The following is a 25,962-nucleotide window of genomic DNA, read 5'->3' on the forward strand; positions in this document are numbered from 1 at the left end:
ACGTTGAATGTATATTAAAAGAATATAATTAGGGTAATTATATTTCTTTTATTAAATTCAGAATAAAAACTTAAGGGTTCAGGCAACACATTATAAATAAAATATGATGGTCTAGCAGTTGCTTAGTCATCTTGAATGACATTTCTCAAAACAATTTTGAGAAAAGAAATTACTCACAACCGGGTGAACTGAGTAGAGACCGAGGCGTTTTCGTGGAGGCTAAGGATTCAAAGTGCTCGTGACTACAATGTTGATTTGCTTTTATTCAAGGAACCCAAGGTGAATTACGTATCTCTTCCTCCTAAATTCAAATTTTCGTACTTGGATCACTGGTGAGATCATTTCCGTTGCGCCATGGGGTGTACTGGCGATCCCAACATACAGTTGTCGACCAAATTCATCTCAAAACCAAACGAGATAATAACTTGGTGAAATTTGTTATACAATTAACAAGAGCCATACATAAACTCATAAATGAATTTCTCTAATTTGCATATCATTAATTTTGCATGATTAGGCACAATTTTCTAATTGTACTATATAAAATATTTTATCAATGTTACCATGGAGAAAGTCTATATACACCAATTTACGTAATTCAAAATCAAATATGAGCAACAAGTATCATGATTATTCTAAAGGAGTTTTTGAATGAACTCAAAAAGAAAGTCTCTACAAAATTAATGTCTTCTTTTTAATATAACCTTTATATACAAGACATAACTTATATTTGTCAACATCACCATTTACATCTATCTTGGTTTTAAATATTCATTTGCAGCCAATCAGTTTTGCACCTTCAGGTAATGAAACAAGTTCTTAAACTTTACTATTTTATATAAAACTTATATTATTCTTTATAGTATTAGTCCACTTTTGAAAGTCAAAACTTTTATGACGTGGCGAAATTTGATTAGATCATCTTTCATCATTCCAATGTCATCTTTATTTCTTAGAGAAATACAACATAATAATCTAAATATTATTTTTCTCATCTCGTGTATCTTCTTAATGACACTTGTTCTCTAAGGTTGTTGAGTTTGTTCTTTCAAAACAATTTCTCATCTTAAATGGAGAGTTGTTCAAAATAACCTTATTGAGATTCTAGATTCACTTATTGATTAATGACATGAATGAACACATGGATATAATCAAAAGTGATAATAGGAATTGAGTTATAATCTAATTCCTCTTCAAAATTAATTTCTCAAACTTTATTTCTCCCTCCAAACTCAACATCCTAAAAAATGGTGTTATATATCTCATCTTAAAAATATTCCTAATTAAGAGATCATAACACTTATAACCTCTAAGTCATGCAGAATAATCAATGATGGTATATATCTCATCTTAAAAATATTCCTAATTATAAAATCATAACACTTATAACCTCTAAGTCATGCAGAATAATCAAAGTAGTTGCTTAAAATTTTAAAATTTAAATTTTCCTTGTATGTTCTAACTTATTATAAAAGAGAACAAATTTTTATAAATTTTTATTATTTATTTTGAGTTGGGCCCTCAACAGCTACATTCTAATCTTATTTCTACCCTTATCTTTATATGCATTTTTCAAGTGAATACTTACAAACTTATTATCCTTCAACTTTTCCTTCTCTTGCATACAATGAAAATGAGCTCATTTAGCTCTTTTAGTTAATTAAATGAGCTCATTTCTCTCTTTTAGTTAATTAAAATTTATTGGAAGCGATAATGAAATCACAAGAACAAGTGATTCTTAATTCTTCGAAAAAAATTTGATTTTAAGAATTTAAATTGAATCGAACTCAAGTTATTAAATTCGATCTTAAGATTCAACTCTAGTTATTGAATTCAAACTCTATTCAACTCAATAACTTATCAATTGAGTTATTGAATTCGAACTCGAGTTATATTTATTTAGTTAAAGTTTAAATTTATTTAGTTTTATTTAGTTTAAGTGTCGATTAAACTTTAACCGGATATCGATCCTTCTTCTACATACCTTTCCTTAAATCTTTTTTTTTTCTTATAGAAAAAACAGAAAACATTTTCAACGAGTTACAATAAATTAAAAAACTCATTTCTATTAAGATTATTTAATTAAATATGTTTTAAATTTTATTTAGTTTAAGTATGTGTCGAAACCGTCTTTCGGGTGGGCCCGAAATTGGGATTCGACTTGGATTGAATTGGGTTAGAGTCGTCACCGACCACTTTAAAACGAATTTAGGTGGGTCGGACACCATCTTACCTGATCTGCGTTGTACCAGAAACGTGTCGGGTTCAGAAGTCGGTTACGATCAAGGAAGGATTAGCACTCTTGAACCGCCCTCTCGGTACCAATTAATTTATCGGTTGTTTTTAATTGTGAAAATTAAAAATTTAAATTGAAATTTAGAAATCCAACTCTACTTGCTTACCTCTGATTAATTGAGATTTTTACTAAAAAAGACAAAAAAAATGTTAGATAAAAAGAATAAATAATAATAAATAAATATTAAATTAATCATAGAAAAAAATATAAAATAATAAATCAAAAGAAAAACGAGAAAATAAAGAAAAGAAAATTTAAATAAATTTAAATATAAGAAAAATAAAATAAAAATAAATAAATCAAAGACAACGAAAAAAGGAAGAATAAAAAATAATTAATAAAAGAAAAAGAAAAAAAGGTTAAATTTTAAAAACAATAAAATAAAAAATAATATGAAGAAAAAAATAATTTTATAAAAAATAATAATAATAAAGTAAAATAAAAAACTTAGATGATCAAATTGGAACAAACTAAAATTAATGGATTAAATTGGTATTAACAGCAACTGGAAAGGACTGAATACAAATTAAAAAATAAACGAGAGCCCAAATCAAAAAGACTAAACAACACAAGCACTAAAGATGTAAATGACCCAAATGCCATAAAACCATGGCCCTAACTCTAAATCCACAGCAAAAACACGGGCTAAAAAAGAATCATGTAACAATATTTTATTAAAAAAGTAAAACTTAAATTAAACTCACTTGGCCATCCATTCTTCTCCCTCACACCGCAACTCTCCTCTCTTCTCACTTCTTTTTTCATTTTTTTTACAGAAAACTAAACAAATTTCAAATGGCTTGACTCTAAGCGTGGATTAATAGAAGAAACGGGGTTATCTTCGATGGTGGAATGAGTTCCCTTTTCTCTGATGAAGCAACCGAAGCGTTCCGAGCAAAACGGTAAGTTATTTCTTCTCCTTTTTTCCTAGACTCTTTGTTGTGTAAAATAGTAGTTGATTTCTATGGTTTTGATGATGGTAGAAAAAGCATCTTCCTTTTTGATTGGAAACCCCTTGAAATCTTTTAGGTGTTCATCTTTGTGTGTTTTCTTTTATGTTCGAATCTGTTGCCCCTCCAAATGTGTTTACACGCTTTATTTATAGTAGAAAAAAGTGTTTGAATCTCAGTAAAACTCTCAATTTGTTGTTGTTTATGTTTGTTGGTGTTGGTGCCGAGAGAACTGGCGAGAGACCCGGGTTGTTGGAGTGGTTGTTGAGCGTGCCGAAAATCACGGGGCTAATATGGAGCGTTTGAGGTTTTTGTTATGTTTAGACGAAAATTGGTGTTCACAGCTGCCCCTCTTTGTCTTTTTTTGTGGAATAAAAAATAGGACAAAGATAAAATGACACAAATTTTCGTTCGGTGGAGTCTGATATTTCAATTAAGAATAACTCTCTATCGAGTTGAGTTGCGGATGACTCCTCCTTTGTGAAGTCGAGTCCATCTTGAAATGAAATTAAAGTCGTAGTTTGGAATTTGAATTGGAATGTGGCTTCTCGTTGCCCTTCGATCTTCTTCTCGGTTTAAAGACCTTGGTTTAAAAAATTCAACTGGAAAGTAATTTTTTGACTCAACGCTGTGGTTGACAGGCCCTTGAGCTGAATGAAATCGAACTCGAAGGGTCTTCGTTGACAGATAACTTTTCTCAACTTAAGCTACGCTGCCGAAAAATAGTTTCTTGTCACTAAGTCACGGTTAACCCAGGTCTTCTTCTTGACTTGAAAACCTTGATTGCAGCCGGACAGTAGTATGATTGAGGTATCATCGAGTTCGAAAATTTTATTGACATATAGCCTTTCTGGCCTTGAGTTATTCTGTAAATTTGGTTTGCCTCTGAGCTGAGTGTAATCGAACTCGAAGGTCTTTTGTTGGCAGATAACTCTTATAGCCTTGAGTTATGCTACAAATGATATGCCCCCGAAGCTGAGTGTAACCGAACTTGAAGGTCTTTGGTTGGCATATAGCCCTTCTCGACTTAAGCTATGCTGCAAATGTTGTGCCTTTGAGCTGAGTGTAATCTAACTCGAAGGTCTTTGTTGGCAGATAACCTTTCTAGCCTTGAGTTATGCTGCAAATGATGTGCCTTGGAGTTGAACGTAGTCGAACTCGAAGGTGATTGGCATATAGCCCTTCTCGACTTAAGTTATACTGCAAACGATGTGCCTTGGAGCTGAACGTAGTCAAACTCGAAGGTCTTTTGGTCACAGACAACCCTTCTAGCCTTGAGTTATGCTGTAAATGTTGTGCCCTCGAAGTTGAGTGTAGTCGAACTCGAGGGTCTTTGGCAGATAGCCCTTCTCGACTTAAACTACTCTGCAAATAATATGCCTTGGAGCTGAGCGTAGTCGAACTTGAAGGTCTTTTGGTAACAGATAACCCTTCTAGCCTTGAGTTATGCTGTAAATGTTGTGCCCTCGAAGCTGAGTGTAATCGAACTTGCAGGTATTTGGCAGATAGCCCTTCTCGACTTAAGCTATTCTGCAAATGATATGCATAGGAGCTGAGCGTAGTCGAACTCAAAAGTCTTTTGGTCACATATAACCCTTATAGCATTGAGTTATGTTGTGATGTGCCCTCGAAGCTGAATGTAATCGAACTCGAGGGTCTTTGGCAGATAGCCCTTCTCGACTTAAGCTATTATGCAAATGATGTGCCTTAGAGCTGAACGTAGTCGAACTCAAAGGTCTTTGTTGGCATATAACCCTTCTAGCCTTGAGTTAAGCTGCAAATGTTGTTGTTTTTTTTTTTAAAAAATGGCTTCCCTTCACAGGTTTAAGCTGGTCATAGTTCTTCAGGTGGTTCCTTTGAGCGAGTCTGAACCAAATGAGACGATCTTTGAATACTCCCCTTTTACGGAAAGCCCACTGATAAATTTTGACAGCCGAATATCTTCCTTTGTGGAATTGAAATATGGCTTGAAGACATTAACTGGAAACATGCTGCTCATTGTTGAGTTGAGTTGAACTGGATATATTCTGAATTGGTTCTCGAACTTATCCAAAATTGACTCTGAGATCTGTAGATATATCAATTCGGTTGAGGTGTAGCTTCTCACTACTGAGTTAAGCAACCACCATCATTTTTTAAAGGCGCTTCCGAATCGAGTATCCTTCATCTTGAAGTAGAAACTTGACTCTAAAAGCTGCAAAAATCATGTATGCTAAAATGATGAATGTGATGCACCTAAGTATGTCTAAGATGCATGCAACATGAGTGAAATATGTGTTATATCTTGGATGGAGTCTCGTGTTTTGTCTGCCAATCTGGTTCATGGAATCGATCGTGCCCCATCCTTTTTCAAGATTGGGCTTTATAGACCCTTCATATCTGAGACTATTCTGTTTGAAAATGTTTTTCTCCTTTTTCTTTTTTTAGGAGGGAAAATAATAAAAATGATATACAATATTGTTCGCAGTTGAATCAAATTATAAACATGAGTTCAAAGAATATCAAAGGAATCAATAGCTCTTTTAATGCTTTCAGAGTTACAACTCTTTAATAAATGTACAAATGGATGAGTTGGCTTTAGGTTGGCATTCTTTTTAAGGTTTCAGTAACCCAAAATGTCATTTTTTTAAAATGTCGCAATATGCTTTGGCATTTCAATTGGGTGCGTACAAAATGACGCAACTAGCATGATCAATTACTAGACCTTTTATTTCGGTCCTCTGAAATCTTCTATTTGTTCAAGTTTTGTAGTCTCCTCTAACAAAGGCAATGCAAAAAATATCGGTATAAAAATGAAATTCTTGAGTGCTCGTGTGTAGTTGACTATAACAGGTGTTCCCTAACTCCCTTAGTCCATCATTACCGAAAATTTCTTGCTTAGATAAATTTGATTTAATTTGCTGTTATCTGGCTAGCTGAATCCATAAAGCCGAGGCGTTTAACCAATTGCTTTAAAGGGACAACTTAACATTATAATCACTTTTATCAAGTTAACTGAAGGGTTCATCTCATCACAAAGTCTTCGGCCGGATAATAGCAGTGGAGTAAACACCGAATTGCCAAGTGTTCGAGCAGTGTCATGGTTTGAACATAATCTATTCATAAGGCCAGGGCTTTCAAGTTTCCTCTATAACCAATTGCCTTAGTGGAATAGCTCAGCTTTGCGGATTTAATTTCTTAAGATTGTCAAGAAGAACATGTTATAGTCTAGGTGTTTTTGAAAAAAAATTCATCTTTAGAGTTCAATTTCCAAGCAACTAGCCTAAACTAGATTTGCATACTCGACTATTCCATATGTGAAGATCATTATCATCACTGAACGTCTTAAATAAAAAGTATAGTAATTTCATATGCAAAAGGATGCTCCATGTTGCCTGCACTTAATGAAAGGAAAAGGTTAATTGCAAGAGCAAGGTACGGTGTTTGAGTGTATATTCTGGGTAATGTCAAAGTCCTTGTTTTAAATCATGTTACTTTGTTAGGGATTCGTAACTTTGAACCATTTACAGAGCTTCTTAATTCAGTTGATATTCAAAGAATTGCAAGTTTGCAAATGTGATTCAGTGCTCGTCATCATTAAAGTAACATAAATTTATTTAAAAGTCCTTACAAAAACTTAAGAAAAAATGAAAAAAAAAACAAATTCAAACAGAATGCCTCAAATGATGAAATGGTCTTCCTCACTTGGATGCCCCCGAGTTGTTGAAGTCGATCCATTTCTTGTTATGTATTTTATGTGTGATTCTCTTGAATGTAGAGTAGTTCTCGATAGTGCGCCCTGGGACACCACTATGATATTCGCAATGAGCGTTCTCATCATACTACCTAGAGTACAGGGCTTCATGGATTTCTCTGGATATGGTGACACCACATGTGCGTCAAACAACTATTGGTAAAGCTCATTATATGTCATAGGATAGAAATGTTCTCATTTTTTTATTAGACATGTGAATGTAATAAAAAAGAGAAAAGTAATGCGAAATATGCAGGAATGCATGATGCATGCAATGTTCGAGTCATTGACCCAAAAAATGTATTTGTTATTAGAAATAATCCTTATTGGGGACAAAAGTGTTTTATCTTTTAAGAGACAAAAATATCCTGACAGCTTCTGATATGTTGACTAGTCTTCTGCCTTCGTCTTGCACCGGTTGAATAACCTGTCGAACCGCTCTGGCTTCTCTGGATGAACCTTGCAAATGACGAGTTGTTTGCCCAAAAAAATATCTCGAATGATTGCACCTCCGGCTTCCACTCTCTGCTGAGTCTGTTCCCTAACGGCAACAACATTGGAGCCCTCCATCGATAGAAATTATCCGAAGCTTGCTTCTTGAATTCATCAGCAATGACATTCAGCTCAGCTAGGGTTTCGCCATCTTGTTCTCGTAGTTTTTGAAAAGAGCATCCGGGTCAGTAGCCTTTTCCTTGTCTTGCCCCTGCAATCTTTGTCAGTCAGTTCTTCAAAGATAGACTTTCATTGTGCTTGATACAGACCCGGTTCATTCTAAGTCCTTTATAATGCAGCAGAGTGATATACTCTTCAATTGTGGACACCACGTCTTCTGGATTGAATGTGACACATAGTCTCCTTGTAGACCGTCCTCTGCATTTTCATCTCTTGTATTACAACCCCTTTGTCCATTAATGCAGATTATTCATATTTAACAAATACGTTTTTGGTGGATCAACACCTCTTTTAAATGATGTGAATGATGAGAACAAAATGAAAGAGAACAAAAAATAAAAAGAGTTAATGAGGTAAATCAAAACAATAAAAAATGAAAAATCCTACCCCATATGATATCTACCCCACATGCTTATTATTCATACCCGGACATGATCTCTATTCCGCATGCTAATTTCAAATAAATCATAACCGCATATTTGTCTAGTTCGCATGCTTTGAACTGAAAGTAAAGCATGAAATAAATCAGGCATCCTAGGGTTTGAAATGAGGTTTTGGGGTGGGCTCTAATTCTCCATAGTCTTCTGGTTTAGGTTCTAAAAAATGGTACTCGAGTTCTCCATGTCGGTGCCCCCTTAGGCTTGCCAGACCCTTAGTCCTAAGCCTATTACAAGCTTGTGTGGACTAAGTTAAACTCGAGAGGAAACATTCCCTTATGCCCATACGGAGAATAAATTCACACGAAGGCATAAGGTATATGAATCCCGAAGGTTACTTGCTAGGCCCATACAGTGAATAAATTCACACGAAGGCGTCGCTTTCACCCCCACTTAAAAGGGTTTTGGAGCTCGGGTATAGAGCTAGAGATGACAATTTTGGAAAATCTGAAATCATTAAAAAAACGTCTGTACAACTATTTATTTGAAAAATAATCAAAGGAAAATAATTGGAATCGGATAAATAAATTAACATTTACAATTTTCGATCAAAAAGACAACCGGAAATTAATTTCGGCCTGACTCACTTACCTATCCCCAGCAGAGTCGCAAAGCTGTCGGAACCGTCTTTCGGGTGGGCCCAGCATTGGACTTCGACTTGGATTGAATTGGATTAGAGTCGCCACTGACCACTTTAAAATGAATTTAGGTGGGTCGGACACCATCTTACCTGATCTGCGTTGTACCCAAAATCGTGTCGGGTTCGGGAGTCGGTTACGGTCAAAGAAGGATTAGCACCCTTGAATCGCCCTCTCGATACCAATTAATTTATTGGTTGTTTTTAATTGCAAAAATTAAAAATTTAAATTGAAATTTAGAAATTCGACTCGAATTCCTTACCTTTGATTAATTGAGATTTTTATTGAAAAATACAAAAAAAATGTTAGATAAAAAGAATAAATAATAATAAATAAATATTAAATTAATCAAAGAAAAAAATTATAAAATAATAAATCAAAAGAAAAAACGAAAAAAGAAAAGAAAAGAAATTTTAAATAAATTGAAAAATAAGAAAAATAAAATAAATCAAAGAAAGAAAAAATAAAATAAATAAAAATATAATGAAAAAAAATAAATCAAAGACAACGAAAAAATGAAGAATAAAAAACAATTAATAAAATTAATAAAAGAAAAAGAAAAAAAAGTTAAATTTTAAAAACAATAAAATAAAAAATAATATGAAGAAAAAAATAATTTTATAAAAAAATAAAAATAATAATAAAGTAAAAAAAAACTTAGATGATCAAATTGGAACAAACTAAAATTAATGGATTAAATTGGTATTAACATCAACTGGAAAGGACTGAATACAAATTAAAAAATAAACGAGAGTCCAAATCAAAAAGACTAAACAACATAAGCACTAAAGATATAAATGACTTAAATGCATGGCCCTAACTCTAAATCCACAATAAAACCACAGGCTCAAAAAAGAATCATGTAACAATATTTTATTAAAAAAATAAAACTTAAATTAAACTTGGCCATCTATTCTTCTCCCTCACGCCGCAACTCTCCTCTCTTCTCACTTATTTTTTCATTTTTTTTTACATAAAACTAAACAAATTTCAAATGGCTCAACTCTAAACGTGGATTAATAGAAGAAACGAGATTACCTTCGACGGTGGAAGGAGTTTCCTTTTCTCTGATGAAGCAACCGAAGCGTTCCTAGCAAAACGGTAAGTTCTTTCTTCTCCTTTTTTTTCCTAGACTCTGGTGTTCGTCTTTGTGTGTTTTCTTTTATGTTCGAATCTGGAGCGTTTGAGGTTGCTGTTATGTTTGGACGAAAATTAGTGTTCACAAATTGATATCAATCCTTCTTATACATATCTTTCCTTAAATATTTTTTCCCTTATAGAAAAAACAGAAAACATTTGCAACGAGTTACAATAAATTTTAAAAAATAAAATTCATTTCTTTTAAGATTATTTAATTAAACATGTTTCTAAAACTTCACAAATGTAAAGCATAATCCATTAATTGAGTGATAAAAAATATAATATTTTTCAATTTTAAAAAAATTAGCTAAAAAGGTTATCATATTAATTATTATTTTAAAAATAATACTATCATTTCCAATAGGTTATTTTAAAGGTATATTTATCACTTGAAGTGTATATATCTCGAGACTGAGTGGATTAATCTGAAACAGAATGCAAGGGTAATCCTTGTTTAAAGGACACTTCAGTTGAAACCCCCAAAGTAGTGTCAAAAGCATACATAAATGGAATACAAGGATTTAAACAAAAAACAGACAACATAGTATAATACAGTAATTGTGCCATTCAAACCAAACCCTGCATTTTATTCTGAAAAGCAGCTCTCCTTATTCCACCTTGTTCAGCTTCATGTCCTAGCACTAGCAGTCGTAACCTGTGCCTCGTTTGCCTTACTCTCGATCTTCTGCCCCACTTCCTTGGTCTTTGCCCCTACGTACCCCGCCATATCTGCACCCGCTCCTGCATCCTCTTCCGTGCCTCCTCCAAGTCCATCTGCTCCGTCCCCGTCGCGTACCTCAGCCGATTCAATACATAATTCAAAGACGACAACCCCGTCAACCCGAATGCCCCGGACGACAAGAACCCCGTCACCGCCATGGAAATTGCTATGACAGCCGGGACCAGAATCGGGCTGAACAGGAGAAAGACTGGTGTCGCTACTAGTAGCCCGATGACGGTGCCTGCTAATGTCAACCCCGATAATGCAAGCAGTGAGCCACCGACTGGGAGAAGTGTGAGGACCGCTAGAATTTGGGTTGCGGATGGTCCGCCACTGTGATAGTTCTTCCCACCACCACCGTAACCGACTCCGGCCGGGTTGTCGTAACGGTACTGTGGGCGAACATGAACCTGATGAGGCTGGTTACGATCACGGATTTCGGCCATTGCTAAAACAGAAGAAGATAACAAAGCTTTTATGAAGTTGTGCAAAATGTATAGATGAGATGGAGAGAAATGGGGAATAGGGTTGTGGTTTTATGGAGGAATTGGGAGGTTTAATGAGAAGACACGTTGAGGATGACATGGTGAGCTGAGGCTTTGCATGGGGAACAAGTTGCACTCAGATTCCTGTGCCTTTTTAAATGAGGTTTTAAGTTGCACTTAAACAAGGAAAAAATACCCCCTTTTTGTTTTCCAATTTAAATAGCGGTTCTGCAGAATTGGTGTGTTGTGCTTTGGGAGTGGGGACACGTGGGTTTTACCTAAAGTGTAAGAGCTGTTGTCCTTTTCTTTATAGAATTTATTAAAAAAATGAGATACAATAAATGCTTATTATATTCTACTTTTTCTATGGCACTCGTACATAACACCTATTCAGAAATAAATATGAGAATATGATTCATGAAATAATTTTCGAAATTCTTGATAAAAAGGTGAACAACCTAAGTTGTATATATATCTTATAATTTGATTGAATAATTTTAATGATAAAGAAAAGTGTTATTTATTAAGAAGTTTAACATGATTTATATTATTTTTTTTATGAACAAGTTCTTGGAAGATTATATCCACCGATACAATCATGACTGTCATCCCATGCTGAGCAAAACATGACCACCCTCGCTCTGTTTAGGGATATTATTCGACATTAATAAGTCGTTAAACGTTCGTTGGGAGAAACCCATTCACCCCTGTTAGCATCAACATCGTCGTTGCTGGATTCCTCGCCTCTTTCCGACCAAAACCCAACCGGAATCATCCCCTTTCACCATCGTTTTCTCCGCCGTCGATAGGATAAGCTCCGATTGCTTTATATTTTATTTTTCATCGATATTTTGGCTCGTTTATGGGGTTAATGTGAGTTGATTCTAGTGTTTGGTGCTTTTTCGATAAATCGATCATCGCCCCCATCCCTGTCACCAGTCACAAACTCTGCCACGCGCCACCACCGCGTGTGGGCCTTATCGTTCAGCAGATTCTTCCAGAAGCTGAGTCAACTAGGAATGAGTTGATCGAGTCAACTCAGATCGAATTGACCGAGTTAACTCAAACCGGGTTAACTGAGTTAAATCAGACCGAGTCAATTCGTTGACATGGTCGTTGACTTTGACCCATTGACTGTTGACTTTGACATGTTGATCGTTGATTTTAAAGCATTAACTGTTAACTTTAACCAAAAGTCAACTTTTATGAAAAAGGCATATTTTATATTTTTCGACTTCTTGAGTCCGAATCCAAAGTCTGTTTCGCCAAATTTAAACTCAGTAAGCTATTTTTCGATGTTTTATCTCCTGATTCGATACGAAGTTTCACGTTTAAGTTATGTTTTTGACGTAAATTCGTTTGGTATGTATCCGAGACTTGATGGGATATGGACTTAAAGTTAAAGGGCGATCGAATGGAGACTATTTGGTCGATCGATGTACACAAAAATTGAGGTAATACATTATTATTATTTGCATGTTTTATGGAACACGTTGATATTGGTTATTGCATAAATAAATTTTATTGGACAATTTTGCATAGTTAATTATTACTGGACTCGAACTAAATTCAGTAAAAGTTTAGTAAACTGTATAACACTCGAAGAACTCACAGAAGAAATTGGAAGACTGTTAAAAGGTAAATTTCAAGTTCAGTGATTAATTAGTAAATCAATTGACCTCAAGATCCATAATAACTAAAATAACCCCCTGATAATTAATTTTTACCTCCAAAATGGAAAAGCATACTTAGAGTTATGTTCCTAAGCAAACGCCTGAAGACTAAACCAACCAAGGTATCAGTTATGTCAGAATGGATCGAATTGGCTGAATTATATGATAAGACTGAATCGAAAAAGAATGATTAGAATAACCCTGAGTACTGAAATAACCCAAATAATATGGTTTAAGGAAATGTTTTTAGATAAGTTTTAAGGGTTCCAGTGAAGCCTTAAATATTTTAACGACCCCTAAAGGTTATGGAGATGACCTAAGTACGTCAGTCATCTTGGAGACTGTTGCAATACATAAATAAAACAAATACCATCAGAATATGTATAGTTCCTCAAGATCCGTTCAACGATGGTTCTAAAGATGATCAGTTCGACTAGTATTGTCAGTACTAAAGTGTCCATATTCTTGAAATGTATCGATTCGAGTGGTTGACAAGTATCGCAGTGCTGGGATTTGTTCAGTTTGAGTTGACCCGATATCCTGATAAATTGATATGATTATTGAAAATTGTAAATCATCGTTTCACCCTTATTGGATTAAGTTGCTAAGAATCCACTAGAAATCAAAGTGTCTGAAATACTCCTGATGACCTAAATAATGGAATCGCTCTGGTTATATTTGAAATTTATTATGATGTAAAGGTTCATAAATACCTTTCTGATACACCTGAAATCCTAAATGGTTCTGAAGCATCAATTCCTGAATGTCTTATTAGATTTGTTTGTAATTGAACCCTTTTAATAGGGACCTCAATCCTGAAATCCGATCAATTTTGATTAAGTTCATATTTTCTATTCCTGATAATTTCCAAGCTCGTTCGAAAAATATATGGATCATCTAGTACGTTCCCTATTGACAAAAATGTTTTCTCTGATTTATATAAAGTATGGTTTCTGATATCTGGTTTCTGATTTCTGACACAAGGTACAATTAGCTCCTGATTTCTCATATTACTGTCTGTTATCTTATCTGTTTTATTTGGGTACTGTATAGGTGGGTGTCTGGAGTCTCTGAGGTTCAGCTAGCATGTAAATCATTTATGTTCTAATTGTTCATATTGGACTCCTAGATCCTAGGGGTATAGGGTAAGTCCTTATGGATGTCTGTTATGGGGTACTGCATGTGGTGTACGGTTGGAGGGAAATTGAATATTAAATAAAAACCCAACTTCTGATTTATGTTTTATGATATTACTGGTTCTATTTGAAACTATTTTATTGGGGTATTGATTGGGTAGGATTCTAGAGTCTTTGAGGTTCAGCTAGCTGGTAAATCCTTTCTGTTCTGATCATTCATATTGGACTCCTAGATCTTAGAGGTCTAGAGTAAGTCCTTATGGATGATGTCCTGGGGAATTTCACATGGAGTATTCGGATGGAGGGTACTACAGTGATTTTAAAAAAAAACCTATTTTATTGAAATAACTACTATTGTTTTAAAACTATGATTACATTTTATTCTGGTTTTGAGAGAACATACTAGACGTTTGCTTCAATCTCCTGAACTTGGTCTTCTGAACATTTCCTTTGAACTATAAACTTCTTGTCTGTTACCTGAAGAAATATCAGTGGAACCTCAATTCATCTCAAAAACCTGTAGATGATTGAATCAATAAGAAATTTTTTATGCTTGTCGTTTATCTGCTTGTCCTTCAACATCATCTGGTAGTTCTGTATTATTGAACTTCCCAAATCTCACTCTTTTACTTACCATTTCAGGTTAACGAGTAGATCATTTACAATTATCAACATCAACATCAACATCAACATTGGGAGTTCCTTCGACTTTGTTGGCGAGTACGGTACCTGTATAATTAGGGGGCATGTAGGTCACATTTGATTTTTATACTGAGTCTGAAACTTGTATGATTTTAATTCTGTTTGTAATATATAAATTATTTTCTGAACTTGTATTTTATTTATAAATTGTTTTATGATTTTACATGTTTTAACAAAAAAAATCAATTTTTCCTGGATTTTTTTATGTAGGTCGCTCCGGTGGCCCTAATGTGACACCTCAGATCGGATCGGGTCATCCGTATCGGTCTGAGGGTGTTACACTTACACCTAGGGTCGTATTTGAGACTGGTCATGAGGGCACCTACCTAAGGCCCATAATTTTTATAATGTATTATACTTTTAAAAAATTATTTTATATTAGTTATATGCCCCCAATTATTTCTAATACTTGTTTTAAAGGTTTAATTATTTTCTCAATATTTATTATTATGGGTTCAATTGTTTTTCTAATATTTATTATTAGGAGTCTACTCTTATAATTTGTTTTTTTCTAAAATTTGTATAAGTGTCAAACTTTTTACCAAATCTTTTTCTAGCATTTTTTTCTTAAATGCCCAATTTTTCAATACTTATTATTAGGGCTCAATTTTTTTAATATTTATTATTAGGGGCATATTTTAATATTCAGTTTCTTTTCTAATATTTATTTGATGTTATGAGTTCAATTTTTTTAGTATTTTTTATTAAATATCTAATTTTTTTAATATTTGTTATTATGAGCATACTCTTAAAATTTATTTTATTTCTTTCAATGCTTGTTATCATGGAGTTACTTTCAAAATTTATTTTTTTTAACCATTGTTATTAGGAAATAATTACTTAAATAATGGTGTGTAACTACAACAATGACCATTATGTAGTGGTAACGACATCGTCCGAAATTGCGATATTCACAATTGATATGTTCACAATAGCATGTGTTATCAAAGATTCACAACAACGATATTTACAGTGACTGTAATATCATTCGCTATGTCTGAGATAGCAACAAACGCAACGCAGTGGAAGACACAAATACAAATAGTAATTTAAATCTATTATTAAGGGCCTAATTTTTTGTTCATCCAAGAGCCATCAAAACTTCAGAAATGGGTCTGCTTACACCGGTGTAAATATATGTTATGGGTTATGCTTTTTTGTAGTATAAATTATGAAAAAATTTGTCAAATAATTTTAATATGTTAACCTGTAATCAAACCGTTAATAACGATTAACTATTAATTGTTAACATTTTCATAATAGTTAAAAAAATCTAATAACCATCATAACAATTAATCGATCATTTAAATTAAACAATACAATTAACCATCCATGAACAACCCTATCTCCGCGCATTTTCTCCATCCATCCCTAATTAAGCCCATGAATTGAGAATCTGACCCGGATCTCCGTCATCGTTCCCAAAATCCTATAATTAGCCCACCTTTAAACTCTAGGATTTTTCTTCTGCCTTTTAGTGCCTCTCCTTTTTTTCGCCTTCTAAGTTCAGTTTATCACCTCTCTTTACAATGGGGAAACCAAACCACTACCGTCCTCCGGCAAGTTCTTCTGAAACTTTAACTTTCAAATTCGCAATTTAAATTTTCAAAATTTTGACTTATTTTAGTGGTTTTTCTCTTCTCACGATTTATGGTGAAAATTTTGCAGGGAAAGAAAAGGAAGGGAATGCTGCGAAATATGTGATGAGGGCACAGGCTATTAAAATCCTTCAAGTTAGCCTCTCGGATTTCAGGTTCATCTCTTCTTCCCAGTTTTAATGTTTATTTATTCCAGCTTCCTTGGTTTACATTATATAATCACATTTTCCCATTATTTCTAGCTTCTTAGCCTAATTAGCTAAGAATCTATTGAGTTTCATGAGATTAGTTCATCGGGTAGCACTTAGTTGTTAGTTTTGCTACCTGTCGTTTGCTGACTGAAGCGAAAAGTAGTGTTTTAGAAAATATTTTAGAAGTTTTAACTTTATTGCTATGGCTGCACGTCAGTACGAATTTATTACTATGTTTTACTTTATGCTATATTTTTTCCATTTGCTTTTTTTTAATTGGATATGTTTTTTCTTTTCATAAAAACTTGATGATACAGTATGAAAATAAACAAGAAGCATCAACAGCATGAAACACTTATGGAATAGGAGAAGATCTTGAGTTATTTTGGTGGGGTGTATCATTTTTTGTTTGAATATGGTTGCCTTTGTTTTGTTTTAATAGATTAATTATTGCAGGAAGTTTTGCATTCACGAAGGAGTATTTCCAGGAGAACCAAAGAAGAAGGTGAAAGGAAACCATCGTACTTACTATCACTTGAAGGACATCATGTACATTCTTCACGATCCGTTACTTGAGAAGTTTAGAGAAATCAGGGCGTATAAAAAGAAGATAAAGAAATCCAAGGCTAAAAAGAATGATGAGTTGGCAAAGCTTCTTACATCACTTGCACCTTCTTACAAACTTGACATGGTCATCCGTGATAGGTTTGTTAATCAGTCTTTGTGCTTTTTATTTTCTTTCGTTGGTATTTATACGAATTATTGAGTATCTAAGATATGATTGGTATTTTTTATTGGCGCTCTTAGAGACTTGGATGATCCTCTTACAATGGTGCACCTGTTTGCAATGTTGCCTGCCATTGATAGGCTTAAAATTGAAGTGAAGTGCATCCATAATTGTTGAAGGTTGGGTTTTCTTTTCTATTTTAAATGAGTAAGAAGACAAGAACGTATGGGTTTATTGTTAACTTCTAGAATCTTACCAGTTACATCCCTTGTCTTTCTATTTTTGGTCCTTTGTCAGGTTGTGTCATGAATGGCAAGCTTACATTTCTCGCACCCATAAATTGCGAAAGGTTTTTGTGGCTGTAAAGGGTATATATTACCAGGTACTACAACATTATATTGTTAATTGTTATGTTTCTGGTTGGCTATAAGACTTTCTTTCTTCTGTTGCATTTATGCATGTTGTTTAAGGCTATTCTCTTTCCTGTGCAGGCCGAGGTTGATGGTCAAAAAATCACATGGTTAGCGCCGCATGCACGGCAACAAGTATTGACAGATGATATTGACTTCAATGTCATGTTAACATTTTTGGAATTTTATGAGGTTTCATCTCTCTCTCTCTCTCTCTCTCTCTCCGTCTAAGTTTGTGTCTAAACAGATACAGGGTCCTTTTTATTATTGATTATCATGGTTAGGAAGGTGGAACGTGTGCCATAAAGCCTGAGAAATTTGGGTAAATAAGCTTAAGCCAAGCATGAATAGAGGATCTGTTCCTTCTTATTTTTTCAAGTCTTCCAATATTACCTTGATAATTTCGTAATTAAGTTTTTGCAAACTGTTTCTGGCTACTTTATCCCCAAATATGTTGTCATCTGCTAGTTTCTTCATTGATTGGATTTTATTTATTTTGGGTGCAGACACTTCTTGACTTTGTCAATTTTCAACTTTATCTTTCCATAAATGTGAAGTATCCTCCTATTTTGGATCCTCGGTTGGAAGCTCTTGCTGCAGGTTTGCTTTATTGCTAAATGTTTTGTAATGAAACTTGCACATTCTTTCTAAATTATGCATTTTAAGTGCTGACTATCAGACTATGAATAATTCTTGTAAATTTCTTTCTCCTAGCTGTCTGTGATAGTGTTCTTTTGTTTCTGAATGCTGCAGATCTCTATGCATTATCAAGGTATTTTGATGCTAACCACAGAGCTTCTGTTCAAGAACCTCAAGTTGCTGGTTCATCTGGTTTGGAGCAAGAGTAGGAGGAATCTAACTTAAGGCTTGCTCAACTTCAGCGTCAACTGCCTGCCAATGAACCTGGTGCACTGATGCACCTTGTTCAAGATGCATCCAGTGAAGTTGAAGAAGATGGAGCTACAAGGGACTGTAAAAATCTTTTTTTAAAACAAGAAGTTTTTCTTGAGTCGTGAGGCGAGTTCAATTCTTCCTGGCTGAAATTTTATATCAAGAACTGTAGATTTGCTTCTGTTTTGTTCATCAATTTGATGAACACAAGAATAAAAGTACAAGTGGCTTCCATTTCTTTATGGTAGTTCATTTGTGTTGGAATGGTTCCTAATACTCTTCATGTTAAGGTTCCAAGAGAGTCCTTGCTTTTCGTCATTCTTGCTTTTGGAGGTGTTGTTTCTTGGGAAGGAGATGGAGCTCCGTTTTCTGAAGCCGATGATAGCATTACTCATCTGGTGCACTAATAAACAGACCATATGTGAGATTTGCATGTACTTGGGGATTTTGGTTTTGGGAAATTTCATCTATACTTGTTGCTTTTGTTTGTGTAGATTGTGGACAGACCATCCCAAGGACATGTTTACCTTTCAAGAGATTATGTTCAACCGCAATGGGTTTATGACTGTAAAGGCACGGACCGTCTGAGTCTCAAGTATAAATGAGCCAAACTCTGAGGACACCGAGTCTAAGGAACAATCTCTTCTTCCTGATTTAGAAGAACCAAGTGTCAAGGATCCATCAAGACTCATGATGTCACGTAAAAAGAGGAGGCTTGCAGAAGCCATTGAGGTAACTTCATTGGACTTTGTTATAATTGCTTTTTGTCACGATTCATGAGTCTGACTTTCAATCGTAGTTTTGTTATTGTTTACCTTTTGCTTTGAAAGTTGGCCAGCAGAGATTTATTTGGTATTGATTCCATCAGAGCAGACTATAGTTCCCAGTAAACAATATTTTAGAACTTTGAACAGATTTTCTCCAGTTTGGAGAAAAGAATAAGGAAGCTATGGGAGGGGATGATGGTTAAAGTTTATGTTATTTGGATAGGATGAGTGTCAGATATGGTATGCATTTAACATGGGTATATAATTGTTTGAAGATGTGTCGTACTTTAAGGAAAACTGAGAGTCCGTGGACATAGGTTAAAGTTGTTGTATAACAGCTACATTATCTTTGTGCTTCATTAACTCCGATTTGACTTGACTGTGTTTCTCCTTGATCAGATTGGCAAGCAAAGAAAGAAGGATCACGTAGAAAGACTGAAGGAGCGGAAGAGGAATATTGAAGCTGCTCAGAAATTGGACAAGAAGCATAAAAAGGCTCAACATTCTTGAGTCTCTTTTAATCTGTAATATTGTTTGATTAAAAAGCAAGTTAAAAGTTATTAGTGATTCAAAGTTGCGCACATTGCATGATATCGTTGTAATTGGCATAATTTATGTTAAATAAAAACTGTTGAAAATGATGAGAAAGATCTACTAAAAAATCTAGTAAGGGAGAAAATAACTAATCATCCATGGTTTAGTTTTCTTTACTTTATCCTAACCCATTCGTTGAGTAGAGTTCTTTTTATGGTGGGAAGTTATTTGAATTTGGTTCGAAATAAAATCTGAGTCTGCCTTGTGTGATCTGCAAATTTAATTGTTTTCTTAACCATTATACGCTTATAATTTGGGGAATGGATGTGATTCAGGATATTTGAAAGCTGAATATAAGGGTGCATTATCAAATATGTAATAATGGATTTCTTCCTTCCCACGAATATCCGTTCTTCGGGTCAAGTGCTTCAGATATTCTGCAGAGAACCAGTTGGTGTCCTGAGGATTGAGGAATACTCGAACAAAGTTGACACTTGATTACGATGTCCAAAGCATCTTTATGAATGATGGGCAAATAGAAATCTTGTTGGAGGACCTATGTGTGCAATGTGATGCTGTAATAATTTTGGAGGCATTCAACCCAAAGCAAAGGAGAGACACTATACTGCCAATCTTGTCCTCAACAGTCTCGTAACAGGATACCAACTCTGGCTTTTTTGGCCCAATAGGGCCATTGGAATAATAATTTAAGGTTTTACCCATCCTCCAATTTTAATTAGGGATCTAAGACATTTGCTAGAGTGTCGGACGAACTCATCACCTCGAGATGACGAGTTTTACGAAATATTATTTTTTAATGGACTCAGATGAGTGAGTCTCACGTGGGTTAATAATTTATTGTTTTTAATAAGAGTCGTCACGTCGAGCCGACTAGTCCGTTAAAAAATAATTTTTTTATTATTGAAAAAAAAAAGAGGGGAACTAGTCACCTTGATGAGTTCCTTTGAATTAAACAAATATTATAGTTGTTGGAATTAGGAATATAAATAGGGGTTTTGGGTTTTGATTTTTCATCAAACCCTAAATCCAAAAAATGGTCAAAAACACTATTTTATGTGAAAATCCCATTGACAATGTCCATATTTCGTCGATCTAACTCCTATCGGAAGAAGAACGGAGTATTCATCAACGTGGGATGACTGCTAGAGATCAACATCCGTGGATGTTGATATATAGTCATCAATTCAGTTTCTATATGCATATCATACTTCAACTGAGACTCAACCGACTTGGGTTGGAGGTTCGTGGGATGCAATGCAACACAATTAAACATCTTCGACAGAACATGCGGTTGAGGGTGAATGAGATCATATCATATATGGTCAACAACATAGCCACCAAGTCGATTCAGTAAAGGCAATGATGTCGTCAAATACCATAAGCACATCATTGTATTTCGAAGGTGAATCTCAGAGTGTGTTAAGTACACCTTCTTGGCAAGATGAAGACAACTACGATCAAGGCTGACGACCCCGGCGTACTCGACGAGTCCCGCGCCATTATCATTCAACCACTCCTTGGCATCATCAAGAACTTAGAAAATATTAATAAATTTTATTATTTTGTAAACAATGATATTTCAATAAAAATTATTATTATTTTTAATTTATTTATTTTTTAAAAATTTAACCCATGCAAACTCGTCACCTCTACGTGATGAGTTTCATTGTGACGTGTTCCCCTTTTTTAATTTCTATTTTTATTTTTTTCAATAATAAAAAATTTATTTTTAACTGACTCGTCGGCTCGACATGACGAGTCATATTAAAAATAATAAATCATTGGTCTACATGGGACCCACTCATCCAGATCCATTAAAAATAATATTATGTGACTCGTCATCTCGAGGTGACGAGTTTGCCCAACATTATAGTGAATATCGTGGATCCCTGATTAAAATTGAAGGATTGATAAAACCCTAAACTATTATTCCAATGGCCTTATTGAGCCGAAAAGGCCTACCAACTCTAGCCCTGTCTTTTCTTTTCCAGTTGATCTAATCTACCCACAAACAGGGTCCATTGGTGCTCTCTTTTACTTGGCTTTGATGTTCCCAAGTGGAAACAGTTTGTCGGTTATGAAAATGAGAGGAAAAGAAATGGGAGCATAGCATTTATTCTTGATGCCATACCAGAATCTAATTTATTGAAGACCATCTCAAATTATACACCATAGATGTCTTATCCTTTGCTCTAAGAAGATTCTACTCCAAATTTTATATAATTTTAAAAATCATTATTGAGAAAGGCCTAAGACTTTTTCGATTGGGCTCAACTAAGCAAGCCGAACCGTAAAACCTGAGCCTCCATCCGAAAGTTCCCCTTTCATATAAATAAAACCCCTAACCCTAACTCAACCACTCACTTTATTAGTTTCCTCGCGCAAAAACTCCAGCCACCAGCGTCCTTTGATCCAAACGATGGGCCGTGTCCGTACGAAGACCGTGAAGAAATCGTCTCGTCAGGTCATCGAGCGGTACTACTCTCGCATGACCCTCGATTTCCACACCAACAAAAAGATTATCGAAGAAGTAGCTATAATCCCGTCGAAGAGGCTCCGAAACAAGATCGCCGGGTTCTCTACCCATTTGATGAAACGGATCCAGAAGGGTCCGGTTCGTGGCATTTCGTTGAAGCTCCAAGAAGAGGAGCGTGAGCGTCGCATGGATTTCGTCCCCGATGAATCGGCCATTAAGGTCGATCAAATAGAAGTTGATAAGGAAACTCTTGATATGCTTTCGGTTCTTGGGATGGCTGATATTCCTGGACTTGTTAAGGTTGACCCGGTTGCCGTAGTTCCTCAGGTCGGGTTCGGTCGCGGTGGTGGACCCGGAAGGAGGTTTTAAGTGGTGGGTTTTCGTTGGGCTTGATGGATTCTATCTTAAGTATGCTATTTTTTTATTTTGACCTTAGTTTTTGAGTTTTGTATTTTTATTGCAGCACATTTTGGTATTTTAAATGCTACTGAAATTTATAAAGTTTTATGTCTGCTTCGAAGGTTCTTGGAATCGGTAATATTAGTAGTTTGCTTGTTTGGTTAATTCCCGTCGATTTCATTTTCTCTTTGAATTTCGTTTTATATAACCAAATTTGTTTTTAGCCGTTGAAAGATTGAAATTGTGAGTTGAAGAATATAACTTATGACTCTCATTGGTAATTGAATTAGGAGTTTCGTTTCATGTTAATGAATCCCTATTCTGGTTAAAGCGAATTTGTTTCCTGTGTTAGGTTCTTGGTTTGCAATTTTCAGAGGCAATTGCAAGCAAGAAACTAGATGTTCTTCGCCTAGTAAATTCTAGTGAAGTATGGTTCAATTTCAGGGCTGTATTCTGTGTGCTGTGGCAATGGCATCCATCAAAATGATCAGTTTAATTTAGCCAATTTATGTTATTAATGATCAGTTTAATTTAGCCAATTTATGTTATCTTACTAGGCTGTATTCTTACCTTGTACTCATGATGTGATCACATTTTTCTTTTACTAGACTGCATTCTTACCTCTTCTCTTAGTATTGGGGCCTCATTCATGTCATCCTTAACAGTTCCATCCTCAGCAACAATCTTTCTTGATATTGTTGTTTGCTTTGTCCTTCTGAGTTTCCATTGTGAACTGTTTGAAAATTTAAGATTCAATATGAAAAGATAGAGACAAGAAAAGAACTAGAGGATTACAGATGAGTTCTTCTAGAACTAATCTTTTCATTTTTAATTTCATATGTTTTGTTTGTAAAGGATTTATTTGTCTTATCTCTAACATGTTCATCTTCTTGACTGCTATGCTCAAAATGAGAAACTGGGGTTGTTGAGCTCCGAACCTTATTAAGGTTTAAATAAATTATTAAAGAAAAAACAAACAAACAAAAAAGAAAGGGAACCAGTAAATAATATAGGAAATTATTAAGGATTAAATTAGTACCATCTAACTTTTGTTCCTGGAGTCTGAGTAACTATAGTTTCGAATGTTGGCCGTTGTTGCCTTGTTGGCCCGTTCTTGGAATGCTTCCCTTGCTAATTTGTAGCTTGTACACTAAAAATTTCGAATTATCATATTTTAGACTTAATACAAAAGTAGTGTTCAAATTATGCCTCAAAAAATAAGTGTTTAATGTTTCAAACGTTATATTTTTAGGTGTCTGGACATTTAACGTCGTTAAATATCGACACATGTCTTGTTCTGATAATTTTGGGAATTTATTTTAAAAAATTTAAAAATAATAAGATATTTTTTATTATAAAAAACAGCCCGTGCGTACTCACTTTCCCCCTTCTACCGCCGGTCAATCGGTCGGCTGTGACTGTCACCGTCATCTTTATCAGTATCGGCGTCGATCCCCGATTAAACCCCCGTTGGCCTTTCATCGTAAGCTGTCACCGTTTTCCGTGGAAGAATGTTCAAAGGTTCGTCGGATTTTAAGCCTCTGTCACCGTTTTTCGTCGGTTCCGGTCGATTTCGACGTCTATAAGCACACCATCGTCACCATTCGAACCATCGTGCTATTTCGATCAAAACTCAACCATTCGGTGATAACGATGATGGCCAGAGATGGACGATGACGGTTGACAATGGGGTTAAAATGAGAGATTTTAGTTTTTAATTTTTAGGGCCTTTTTTATAATATCAGTGAAAATTGGGGGTTATAAATAAATTAAACATTTTTATTTTTTATTTTTTTATTAAAAATAATATTTTTAAAAAATTAAAAAAATAAACAATAGGCAAGTACAACTGAAAAATCTTTAAACACTTACTTTTAGCGAAAACTTCTTTAAACACTAAAATGTATTTCGAAATAAAATTTAAACAATTATTTTTATATTAATCATATATTTTCAGTTTTTTCTTTATATTTTCTATTAATAATCTATATTCACATCTTTTAAAATTTTAAAAATTCGCCCATTGGTATAAAATTCTAGTATGTCCCTGATTTCATCCATGACCTTGAAAAATTCCCAAGCTTGGATTTTGTTCTCGCAAGCAATCCTATGAATGTTAACCACATATTCTCCAAGAAATTTCTCAACTACGAAAAGGGTTTAGAGTTCAGAGAGATTTTCAAGCACTTTAGTGAATAAATTGTCACTTCGGACTCTGATACATGGAAAAGCTTCCATGCAATAATGGTGAAGAACAAGTACTTGAACCACCAAGACATGTTCTGGAGAAAGGTCTGGTCTTGGTTCTTGAACATGCTGTGGAACATGGAACTGCGGTTGATCTTGAAGATGTTCTCCATAGGTTTGATTATGATACAATCTGTTTGTTGGCTCTGGGATTCAACCCGAAAGGTCTTTCGGTTTTGTTCCCTGTGTTTCCAAGCAAGGTGGCTGCCCATTATATAGAGAATTGTTTGTTGTTCAGGAATGTGTTGCCTTCAAGCTTTTGGAAGCTTCAACAATGGCTGCAAATCGGTGTGGAGAAAAGGTTGAGTAAATCTTTGGAGATTGCTGATCGTTTTCTTGACGATTGCATTGCCATGAGAAGGGAGAAGCTAAGGGAAAAAAACCATTGCTGAAAATGATGAATTCGATATGGTGGCTCTGTTGGTTGAAGAGGAATATTTGAGTGTTTCTGGGAAAGATGCCGTGAGTGCTGTTTGTCTTGGTTTTTCTGGCTCATCGGGACGAATCCATCCATGAAAACCAAGATTTTAGAGGCGATTGAATCGAATTTTCCAACTAGTTATAAAAACCGGAACACGAAAATGCCTTTCAGCGAAAATGTCTTTCAACGGTGAAGAACTCAATAGATTCACTTACCTACATGGAGCCTTGTGTGTGACATTAAGGCTTTATCCACCTGTACCCGTGAATCATAAAATCGCAGTCTGTCCTGATGCTCTTCCGAGTGGTGCCACTGTCAATGAGAACACACGGATCTTGATAGTCGGAGTGAAGAAATTTGGGGGAAAGATTGCTTAGAATTCAAACCAGAAGGTGGATTTCGATAACGTAGACATAGTTCATGTGCCAACTTACAAGTTCTCAGCATTCAGTGCAGGGCCTATGACTTGTTTAGGCAAAGATACGAGTCCCAAACAAGATGAAAAACCCAAGTCTATACGTTCACAATACCATGTATTATATATTCACAGCCATTTCAAAGACATATCTCATCCCTCACTGTAAGATAGATTAGAATCGAACAAAATGAGTTCCGAAATTTGATGAATTAGAATTGAAACCTTGAATCACATCTTTAGTTCAATGATCAAGTTCTGCAGAACCGAAGGCTTAAATTG

The 25,962-nt window shown here is 34.8% G+C and overlaps 2 protein-coding genes and 1 pseudogene across 2 annotated transcripts; 2 read left to right on the forward strand and 1 right to left on the reverse strand.

Moving 5' to 3' along the window:
* Positions 1 to 10,577: 10,577 nt before the first annotated feature.
* LOC120210148 (oleosin 18.2 kDa-like) lies at positions 10,578 to 11,062 on the reverse strand. The gene has a single exon (XM_039208942.1). It carries the CDS (start codon positions 11,031 to 11,033, stop codon positions 10,578 to 10,580), a length of 456 nt encoding a protein of 151 aa, XP_039064873.1. The 5' UTR covers positions 11,034 to 11,062.
* A 4,955-nt stretch (positions 11,063 to 16,017) lies between these two features.
* Positions 16,018 to 19,692, forward strand: LOC120210119 (annotated as a pseudogene).
* Positions 19,693 to 22,065: 2,373 nt separating this feature from the next.
* Positions 22,066 to 22,762, forward strand: LOC120210164 (40S ribosomal protein S17-like). The gene has a single exon (XM_039208953.1). It carries the CDS (start codon positions 22,142 to 22,144, stop codon positions 22,565 to 22,567), a length of 426 nt encoding a protein of 141 aa, XP_039064884.1. The 5' UTR covers positions 22,066 to 22,141; the 3' UTR covers positions 22,568 to 22,762.
* The last annotated feature ends 3,200 nt before the right edge of the window (positions 22,763 to 25,962 follow it).

This window comes from Hibiscus syriacus, unplaced genomic scaffold (assembly GCF_006381635.1).
Source record: "Hibiscus syriacus cultivar Baekdansim isolate YM2019G1 unplaced genomic scaffold, ASM638163v2 tig00109916_pilon, whole genome shotgun sequence".
In the NCBI taxonomy this organism is placed as follows: domain Eukaryota; kingdom Viridiplantae; phylum Streptophyta; class Magnoliopsida; order Malvales; family Malvaceae; genus Hibiscus; species Hibiscus syriacus.

Bases quoted from the DNA above. Each gene is read 5' to 3' on its own strand.
- LOC120210148 (XM_039208942.1), bottom strand. From the start codon at position 11,033: ATGGCCGAAATCCGTGATCGTAACCAGCCTCATCAGGTTCATGTTCGC.
- LOC120210164 (XM_039208953.1), top strand. From the start codon at position 22,142: ATGGGCCGTGTCCGTACGAAGACCGTGAAGAAATCGTCTCGTCAGGTC.